Below are 11,341 nucleotides of genomic sequence, written 5' to 3' on the forward strand. Positions count from 1 at the left end.
CGTAGTTGAGATGAACCCAGAAGATAATAGCACGAAGAATGGTCAAAGGAGACAACTGACCCAGTATCTACCCAAACATAGCTCAGCTAAATCTAGCAAAAGTCTACAGAGTCTTATGCCCAACAGAACTGAGATGAAACAGAACAATGAACCAGTGAGACCTAGAAACCATTGCTAGGAGATATACTTCCCTTTTCAATTTGATTCAGTTTTCTAAACTTCACAATATATTCCTTTTTCCCTCCTCTCATCTCTAAAATGAATAACTTAAAAGAAGAAAAAGTAAACACTTGTAAAATATGACTAGCCATGTTAAGCAAATTCCAAAACGGGCCATTTCCAAAATGATGTCATCCTCCATTCATTAAAGTCTGGATCTTCATAGAAGTGATGAAACCTTGAGGGTCAGAGCTCATGAGAAGACAGACTCACATTTGAAGCAATCCTCCTTTGAGGACGAAAGTACTTGGAAAATTGATCTTCTTCGTTCGATATGTGCAGGTGTATAATCACATCCTTAAACTAACAGACTCTCCTTTTCTCCTAGCAAATTACGAAGCCAAATTTTCCACCAGTTCTGATTCCTACAACTAGATCGTCATTTGTTCACCCAGTAAGTAACTATTCGCCACCACCAAATGATTCTGAATGATTCTCATTCTCTTCTAAGGACCAGATGAAGGATAGATTCTAAATCTAGACTGATGGCATCGCTTTGCCCTTCCACATTCCATTTTGTATCATGCTTATCTATAGATGTGAGCTAAGCATGCCCTCTCTGTCTTGATAAGACCATGAGGAGAAGAAGGAGGAAATCACACAATATGTGAGTTGGAAGGCAGCTTCAGCCAATCTCTAGTCCATCACATAGAACAATTATTACATTAGTGACATAACATAGTCCATTATAACATACTTGAGAAGTGGTTGGCTAACCTCTGCTTAAATACTTCCAAGAGGGTCCATCTCTACCATCACTCACAGCAGCCCATTCCAATTTGGGACAGCCTTAGACATTATGAATTTTTTCTCCTGACACCAAGCCTAAATTTACTCCATTTGTAACTTCTACTCATTGCTCCTGCTTCTGTACTCAGGGTTCAAACAGAGCAAGTTGAATCCCTCCTCCACAGGAGAAGTCTTCAAATACTTAATAAATATGTTTCATCGGTTCCCTGAGTGTTTTCTTCTTTGGCCTAAAAACACCAAGTTCTTCCAATCTATCTTCAGGGGCTATGGATTTAAGGACTGGCTCCATATTGGAGCTCATCAGTTTCCATAAATAGTGTTCTCAGAATTGAATAAAATGATAGTCATGGCCTAAAAAAAAGGGAAGAATTCAGGACTATCACTTTTCCATTGCTGAAATCTATGGTCCTCCTAAAGTAGCAGAGAAGTTTCTCAGAAACAATGCCAAAATATATCTCTTTATAGGTTTCAAGTTTTCAATTTCTTCACATATCTTTGTTTTCCCAAAATAATGGAATCCTAAATCTAAGATCAGAAACTACGAGAGGCCATCAACTCCAAAGTCCTCGTTTTACAAATGAGGAAAGTAAGGTGTAGAGAGATTAAGTGACTTGGCCAAGATAATACAGCTGGTAGGTATGGGTATGGGGGGAAACAATTGGAGCCCACATCCTCTGAGTTCAGAGTCAGTATTCTCTCCCATCACTTTGTGAGAGTTAAAATAGTTGAGGCCATAAACTGTAGTGATTAAAATAGTGGAAGATATAAATTGTAGTAGATAAAAGAGTGGATGAGTAAATTGTGACCGCAGAAAATATGGTTGCAGACAGTGTCTTGTTTTTAAATCAAGATAAAAGGTGGTTGCCGGGGAAAAATTCCCAATTATTCAATATACCCAAGTCAGTTGGGTTTTATAGAGATTTTAATTAATACAAGTGAGGAATTAAGAAAGAGAGAGAGAAAAAAAAAGAAATAATGAGAAAAGGGCTATATCAGCCTAGGCCGGCATTAGCCAGCCTAGGAAGAGAGGGATCAGTCAGTCTTTTATCACTTACCACAAGATCTGTCCAAGCAAGGATTCAGAGGGACAGAATCTCCTCAGAGGGAGTTCCAGCCAGAGTCAGCCTCCCTCAGACTGTCTTCAAGAGACTGTCTCGAGAGACTGTACTCAAGAGACTGTCCTCAACAGCCTCTGTCAAGAGACTGTTTTTGTTCTCAGTTTCTCTTCTCCTTTTAAAGGGAATTTTCTCCTATGTCTCCTCCCCTAAGTTCTCACATCTACCAAATCACAATAGACATTTAAAGGACAGACCATTCTTAGTTCACACCTGAGTAGACTAATTTTTTGAGTAATTCACACCTGAATAGACTAGAATCTCTGAGTAAGTTTTAACCTCTTTGCTCCTTGTAAGTTCACAAGTTACCTGACCATTATAGGTACTTAACACCTTTTTGTATTAGTCCTAAAAATAGGCACAGCTTAAGAACTTTTTGTCTTACTATAAGTATGGGTTTAAGTACTTTTTATTGTTCAGCAAAGAGTTTACAACTTTATCTTCCCCTAAGGCATGCTTAAGTATGGTGAAGTAGAGTTCTCACATTCCTGATATAAGATACTTCATTGTTTAAAGTGGGGAATGGTCTTAACCCAACCTTATGAAGTAGGGTCTGGGAATTTTTAAGATTCACAATCCCCCCTGATGATCATTGGGAGACTAGTCTCCCCATTGATCATTTAACATAATCATCTTGCAGTCCTAAATGCACTTCTAACTATAGATATACACAATATTCAATTTTCTAAGAGGAAATTAGAGTAGTGAGGGAGGAATAGAAAAGAAAGTAAGCAAAACCAATGTTTTGCTAGGCGCATTGACAGAAAGCCAAATTAGGGGCAGTCCCTTTTGGCATAAATGTATGGCATTACAATAAATGTTCAATCAAAGTTCAATTCAATCAACCATATCCAAAGTTCGTTCTGGATCTTCTTGATGTAGTGTGGGTTTTCTGGCATCTTTTTGCAACAGTTCATTCTCTGGATTTAGTAGTTAGCAAGCTGCTTCCTTGAAGATCTTTTCTCGAACAAAAATCAAAATCTTGGATTTTATGTAAAAATACAATCTCAAACAGAAAATCAAAAATCTTGGATTTTAAATTAAAATACAACTTGAAACAGTATTTAGATTTAGAAGAGATCTAGATTGAATTAACCACCTGTATGGCTTTTATCCTATTCTTTCATAGTCTAGAAAATTAAGAGGTTGGACTGGATAATGTTTAGGGTTTTTCCATCTTGAATTAACATGTTTTTGTAATAATTTTTCTTCTCAGTTGAATCCAGCTCTCTTCATCTTCTAATAACTTTGAATTATTATACAGTAATATTGATCACACCAGTTTTGCACAAGGCCCAGAGAACACATCTATAATAGAGAGTCTATGAAGTCTGCCTCAAAACCTACATTTGAAAGGCAGTATTTCACACTCGTGCCTATAAACCAGCAGTGATTAATGAAAAAATGGAGCATTTCCCTTTCTTGTTTTCAAACATAATCCCTGGCTGCATCTAAGACAACAAAAGCCTGGACAAACCCTCCCTATCACATAGTGCTCCTGAATGCTAAGCATAGAGAGAGAATGCTGGCATTGGAGGAGGAAGGCCCTGGTTCAGCTCTCTCTTAGACACCAATTGTTTGGCCTTTGGCTAACTCAGATATTAATAACTAGAAGGAAATTCAGAGATCATCTAGTTTATTGCATCATCTTACAGATGAGGAAACTGAGGCCCAGAGTGATTAAATGATTTGCCCAGTGATGTTGGATTTAGTAGTCTGTGTCAGAGGTGGCATTTGATCCTAGATCCTTTCATTCTTATGCTAGTATGCTACATTGTGCCACAAAGTCCCAAATCACTTCATATTGCCAAACCTCAGTTTATTCCTCTCTAAAGTGGGATTCCTACCTAAAGCATATACTTCAGAGGAGTGTTGTAAGAACCAGATAAGACAGTGTTTGTTAGGCATTTCACCACCATTACAAATGCTTTTTAAATTGGATCTTTTATTACTAGATAGCACTCTATATTTATGTGAAAAGAATTGAATAGATCCAGGGCTTGGACAATCATGGGATGAATGCTAACAACACCTTCATCACTTTCTGTGACTGTTCCTCTCACCCTGACTGTCCACAGTCTCCACACTGTTGAGCTTGGACAACAGTCAGCAATAAGAGGCAAGAGGAAGCCTTCTGGTCTGCAAAATCTCAGGCTGATCGAGTGGCACCAGTAAGACACCTTGAGAAAGGTGCTTTGTAATCCTTAAAGTGGTAAAGCAAATAAATAGAGCACAGACATGAGTTTGAATTCTGCCTCAACCATTAATTTAGTTGTATGACTTTGGAAAAGCCACCTAAACTCTCTAAGATTCATTTTGTCACCTATAAAATGAGAGTTATAATAACACTAACCTCAAAAGGTTGTTGTGAGAGTAAAATAAGATGATAGATAGATCTAGATATCACTTTGAAAACCCTAAAGCATTTTATAGATGTTTGCTATTAACTTATTATAATTATAATTTTTCCTTGATACCTTATTCCATAATAAGCTAATAACTCTATTTACTGTGCAGATTAAAATTTTTAAGTCAGTTTACCACCACTTTAACATTTTGATTATCCTATATATATACATATATATTTATATATATATTTGATGATGATGATGATGATATATATATATATATATGTTATTGGCAAAGTATGCCCATTTTACAGGTAAGGAAACACTGAGTCAAAGAGATTGAATTTCTTCTTCAGGGTCATGCAAATAGTACATGCCAAAGGTGGGATTTGAACTACCTGTTCTTGACCCCAGGTTCAGCACAATATCCATTCTTCTAAGATGCCCACCTTCTCTGTCTTTCCTGGATTCCTTGTTGAACTCCAGCCTTAAATCCCTACTCTACTTTTAATGACTTTTATTAATAACGTGAATCTTGTCTCTTTACCCATGAATGAATCTTAACAAAACTGAATGTGCAAACTGTGATAGTAAAGCTGATTACCATTATCTCTAGAAGATTCTCGTGTTGATCAATTTCTCGTTAAAATATTCACATGATAGTTACTTGTTGGGAAATTCATTCATGCCAAAGTTTTCTCTCTTTTTTTAGGGCACACATCCCCAAGTGTGAAGCATCTGACAAGGATGGGGGGACATTCCAGAAATCCAGAAGATAAGACAGGAAGCTGGATGGGAAAAAAAGACTTCTATTCGTTTTTCAGGACCAAGATTCTGGCGGATTTTAATAGTTTAGACATTCGGTCTTCAAGAGCAATAAGCCCTCGTGGAACAATGACAAGATTGGCATGATGCTCCAGAATACCACTGGTGAAGAAGTTGGGCCAAAATAGAAGAACATGGCTGGTCCCCTGGTCCATGAGAGAATGGGGAAGGGATAATGCTTAATGCAATTGAGAATCATAAAGAGTTTCTGAGAACAGAGATGTTATGTGACTTACCCAAGGAGACAGATAGGATGTGTCAGAAATAAACCTTAAATTCAGATCTTCTTAGATTCCAGGACAGTTCTCGATCCATTATGCTGCCCTGAATTTTAAAATAAAATGAAAAAAAAACATAAAATATTATCATTATGCTCAATGGCACTTGGGTCAAGTGCCCCAGGAGCTTATCAATTGGTTATATAGTGACATTTGCAATCTGACAGAAAGCCAGTATTTCAGAACTACTGATGTAAAATCTTATGCTGTTAGATACCACTTTTCTCCATAGCACAAGGTGGGGAAACTCCTTGAGTTTGACTTTCTCATTTTGGAGTGGAAGGAACTGAGGCTGGGAAAGTTTCATAGATTTGCACCTCCTACCTCCACCTCAAAGAACCTCAGCTCAGGTGCTACTTCATTAATCAGGCTTTCTCCCAACATCTTCCTAGCCTTTTCTCACTCTGGCGATTAAATGTTCATTTTTGCTATATACCTTGTATTTACTTCTACAGATGTAAGTTCCACTTATTAGAGTATAAACTCCCTGAGAGTAGGAATTATTTCATTTTTGATTTTATATTCCTAGCACCTAGCACAATGATTGTTTCATAATAGGCACTTAATAAAGATTTCTTGAATTGAACTGAATTGAATTGAGCTGTCCAAGGTGACCCTAGGTAGCAATAAGCATAATCAAGTTCAAACTAAAGACTTTTGATGCCAAATCTAGCCTTCTTTCCATTAATCCATACTGTTTCTCAATACCTCCATGCACTCAAGAGTGTCAAATCAGGGGCAGCTGAGTGCCTCAGTGGATTGAGAACCAGGTCTGGAGATCAGAGGTCCTAGATTTGAATCTGACCTCAGATACTTCCTAGCTGTGAGACCCTGGGCATGTCACTTAACCCCCATTGCCTAGCCCTTCCTGCTTTTCTGCCTTAGAACCAATGAACAGTATTGATTCTAACATGGAAGGTATGGGTTTAAAAAAAAGTATCAGATCAACATTTCATTAAATTGGCTTTCCATTCAATCAGTGTGAATTAGTGGGATTTTACATTATGATTCTGAATTTCAGACTGATATTTCACAGAACAATCAGGTTTTATTTGGACTAAATTTTTGTCCTTTGGAAGAGGACCAGTAACATCATAGCTCATAATTTGGATTTAAGTGAGGCAGAGCTGCACAGTGGTCATCCTCACTTTCTCTTTCAGAGTCAATCAAGTCCAGGGAGAAGACAGAAATTAGGACAATTAGTGATGGCCTGTGATATTGCGAATGATCCTGGTATCTTCTATATTTGACCAAGCTCTTAGAGCTTCACAGTGCCTGCTTCCACTCCTCTCATGGCCTTTGGAACAAATAGTTTTCCTCTGTTCCTTCTGCCAGGGTGAGCCTTCAACATGCTTGGAGTAGGAATCTCTCCTAACATGCCAACATATTTGAGGCCTGTTGGTTCCCTTCAACCTGGTTTAGTCTATCTAATGAGATGGTTTTATGGGTTTAAATCACAAGTGGGAGTTGGGTAAAAGGTAGACCCCAACCGTAGATGATCAATCCTGCAAAGGACTCACAAGCCTTCTTAGAAGAGGGCTTAATTCTCATTGAAAATCCCACATACCCCATATGGAGTACAGATATGAAAGGGTACAGGAGAGCAAGATCTTAATGTCCAAACAAGTCAGCTCTGTTTCATCTTGCGCTAAACTTGGTTTCTATGTTCTTTGTTTCTGTTAACATTTCAAACTGCCAAAGAGTCACATTTTTCTGTACCCGCCTCAAGTATAATCATGTTCAAACAGAGATGGGAGGAGAAGGGCAAAGGCTCTTGGTTAATTTTTTCCTACCCACATAAGGAAGCTGCTGTTCAGATGAATGGGACAGTCTGTGGGGGGATAGAACTAGGGCCTTCTCTCCCCACCTGGGACAAATCTGAGGCCTGTAAATATTGGGCTAGATCCTTTGTATTTGTTTTTGTTTTTGTTTTTGCTTTCAAGTGAAAGGGCTTGAGAATGGTGGCCGTTTATGATATTTGAAAAAGGCAGGAGAATAAGCCACCATATATCTAGCCAGTAAGGCCTTTGATGTCATTGTTAGAAGCTAGATGGTAAAGTGCGAAGGCTTGTACAAATCTGTCTGCTCCAGTGAGCGGAAAAAGAGAAAAAGGAGCATCTATCCATCTGGAAGTTAGATTCATCTATTCCATTTAGAGGTTAACTTCAGTGAATGCTGTGCAGAAACAACTTTAAGCCCGCTGTTCTGGGAGACCTAGGTAGTACAGGTAAGGATGTGTTCCTCCAAACTCCAAGCAATGGGGCGGTGTGCATGTGGGGTGATTAGACAGATATCACTTCCATGTTACATCTATCCCCATTGTGGCTTCAAAAAATGGTGGGGGCAGCTGGGTAGCTCAGTGAATTGAGAGCCAGGCCTAGAGATGGGAGGTCCTAGGTTCAAATCTGGCCCCAGACACTTCCCAGCTGTGTGACCCTGGGCAAGTCACTTGACCCCCATTGCCTAGCCCTTACCACTCTTCTGCCTTGGAGCCAATACACAATATTGACTCCAAGGCAGAAGGTGAGGGTTTAATTAAAAAAAAATGGTGTGTCAGTAGAAGACATGAAATAAGAGTTTTGGGGGAGGTTGTTAGAAGCTGCAGATGACAGAAAAAGTTGAGAAATTCAGAAATACATAAACATGTATATGTGATTGTATAATACCAACATTTTAATACCAGAAATATACACAATTTCTTTGACTGTAAACACAGCATAAAAGAAAAAGAAAAAATTCAGACCTTCTCTGTTAGGGAGGGCCAAAAATGTTATGTGGATTTTCCAGATCCCTGCGACTCTGTGCCCCTAACCCCTGCAAGGTGGAAGGATTACCTGTAATTATTTTTATTTTTCTTCAGTCATTTTACCCACATCCACTCTTTGTGACCTGATCTGGGATTTTCCTGGCAAAGATACTGGAGTCAGTTGCCATTTACTCCCCAGGCTGATTTTATAGATGGTGAACTGAGGTTAGAAGGGGTAATAAAAAACTGGTTGTCCAAAATGTAATAGTTAAAAATTTGGTTTGAAAAAAATCATGATGGTTAAAAAAAAAGAATTGTTGTGGTCACTCTTTATAAAATTTAAAAAATAAACCATGAATCTGTTAGTAGCTTTAGTTGATTTCTTTACAGCAAGGTAGAGATATTAAAGTGGGAAATGTAGGAAGAAGGTACAAAATAACACCTAGCTAAAAATACCATAAGTGCTAACCCTAGAGCCTGCAGACCACAAATGTGAATCTGAATTTGAATCTCATCAGAATCCAAAGTCCAGATCAGAAAGCTGAAATCCAAAGAGCCAACGATGCTGAAAAAAACCCACCAAGAACCTTCAGTGCACATGAGGACAAGACCACCAAGAATCTCATCAGAGCTCATATTCCATAGGCTAAAGGCCACCAAGAATGAAGAGCCACAGAATGCTCCAAGCATTGAGAGCCCCAAAATGAAGAGAGCAAATCTCTCTCAGGCTCCCATTTATATATGGTTTTCTCCACCCATCAGCTCTCCTTGTCACATGTCAGAAATCAATCACAGCCTTTCAATTTACCTTGCACTGCCCAGGAGGGGACAGTGCTTGTGGCCTGTTAGGGCATAAACTTTCTTTCTTGGTGACTTACTAAGTGGTAAGTAGGGATACTTTAAATTCTTGATTAATTAACTTAAAATGGACAAAGGGAATAAAAAATTCTCTTTCACCCTGGGTTAAGGGACTTGCCCAGGGTCACATAGCTAGTAAATGTCTGAGGTCAAATCTGAACTCAAGAAGAACAGTCTTCTTGACTTCTAGCTCATTTCTCTATCCACTCTACCACCTTCATTTCTTGCTCTAGTTATTCAGTAAACATGACTTTGTTAAAACTGAGATGAAGACTGAAACCAAGACCCAGAGAAATAGAAACAGAGAGGGAGAGACAGAAAGTAGTTGTACCCTTAAATACTTATTCAAGTATTTTCCCATTATTCATGAAGAAATAGGAAATAAAATTATTATAAAATTACTATATTATTTATATATTTGTATAATGATATATAAATATTTTAGATTTATATAGTTATATAATAAGATGTTAAATTTAATTATGGTTGGACTCTGAATATATAATATGTGGTTGCCAGGGATTTAAATTTCTAAATCCCAAATGAATTATTAAAGTAAACTGAATTTATGGTAGTTTATTTACAATATTTACAATAGAAGGAAGATATTAAGGAAAGAGGGAGAGAGGGAAAACTCTGGCTTCTTCTGATATCAGTTAGAATTTCTAAGCCCTAGCAAGGAGAAGAGAGTCTCAAGGGGATGGGCCTTTTCTCAGAGGATACCTCTGAGAAAAGCAGGGTCACTAAGTCAGCCTTTTGCTCACCAATGGTGACAGTCTAAATGGAAAGAAGTCTGGGTGTCTGTCTTCTAGTCGCTCCTCAAGGGTCTGTCCTCTAGTCTCTCCTCCAAGTAGAGCCTCCATCCAACTCGAAACTCAAATCAAATATATTTCCTTCTGGCCTTTGGTCCTCTTAAAGATCTTTTACTCTTGAGTCACCTCCTCTAAATTTTTACATATACCAATCACAGCAGACCCTTTTCTCCAGGACTACCCACTCTTTAGTTCTCACCTTCTTTGGTTAGATTATATCTTTTTGGGTTACTTAACACCTTTTTTGGTAAATCCACCATTTGTAGTTACTTAACACCTTTTTGTGGTTAAAATGGGTAGATGCAATTTAAATACTAAGTTATCACCTTTTGTAAATTAAAATCTAAAAATAGATTGGAGATTACAATTTTAGCTTCACTATAAAGGAAGAGCTAAGTATCTTCATTGTTATAATCAGGGGAGAGCTAAATCCATTCTTCACAAAGATTATTAATGTACTTGATAAAATTATTAACAGATATTGAGAATCCTATTGCTCCTGCTACTATCTAGTCAAGCCAAGTCAATAAATATTTATAGAGTACTTACTATGTATGAGACACTGTTTGGCATCATAGAGATGCCAAAAAAGTCATATAGCCCTTCAAGGAGTTGACAGTCTGATGAGAGAAGGAACATGCAAATAACTATATTTGTAAAACTTACAAAGCAAAGCAATTTTATGAGGAAAGAAATAGTCTTCAGGAGAAGGAGAAAGGGGAAAGCATCATGCAGAGGGAAAGACCAGAGCTGAGTCTTAAAGGAAGAAAATGAAGATAGAAGGTGATGGTGGGGACAGCTGGGTAGCTTAGTGGATTGAGAGCCAGGTCTAGAGACAGGAGATTCTGGGTTCAAATCTAGCCTCAGATACTTCCCAGCTGTGTGACCCTGGGCAAGTCACTTGAATCCTATTGCCTAGCCCTTACCACTCTTCTGCCTTGGGACCAATACATAGTATTGATTCCAAGACAGAAGGTAAGAGTTTCTTAAAAAAAAAAAGGTGATGGTGAAGAGGTAGAATATTCTTGGGATAGGGAGCAGATGATGAACAGGCATGAAGAGGGAAGATGGAAGGTCTTGATTAGGCATAGGGTGTCATCCCTTGGCTGGATGTCATTGGGGAAAATCCAACCCAAGAAAACAGTGAGGCTCAGCTGAGGTAGGTTATCTAGGCAGGATATGATGAAGAAACAGTGACTTATATTGTCTTCAGAATCCACCTAGCAGCAGGAATTCCAGCTCCATGAAGGTGGGTTATGCCCTTAGATAATAATAGCTATAATAACTAGTAATTATATAGCTATGATGTATAAACCACTTAAAATATTATTGCATTTGATAATCTACCTACAAAAAGTTTGTGACCCTAGCTGTGTGACTGTGGGCAAGT

At 38.2% G+C, this 11,341-nt stretch overlaps 1 protein-coding gene across 1 annotated transcript in view; it reads left to right on the plus strand.

The window, feature by feature from the left end:
• Nucleotides 1–8,701, plus strand: part of ADAM28 (ADAM metallopeptidase domain 28) — a 118,278-nt gene extending 109,577 nt beyond the window's left edge. The window contains exons 22-23 of the mRNA XM_007477825.3: nucleotides 548–613; nucleotides 5,145–8,701. Of these exons, the coding sequence (XP_007477887.1) occupies nucleotides 548–613; nucleotides 5,145–5,165 (87 nt within the window). The 3' untranslated portion in view covers nucleotides 5,166–8,701. The remainder of the gene's footprint in view (nucleotides 1–547; nucleotides 614–5,144) is intronic.
• Nucleotides 8,702–11,341: the final 2,640 nt, after the last annotated feature.

Source organism: Monodelphis domestica, chromosome 1, assembly GCF_027887165.1.
Source record: "Monodelphis domestica isolate mMonDom1 chromosome 1, mMonDom1.pri, whole genome shotgun sequence".
Taxonomy (NCBI): Eukaryota; Metazoa; Chordata; class Mammalia; order Didelphimorphia; family Didelphidae; genus Monodelphis; species Monodelphis domestica.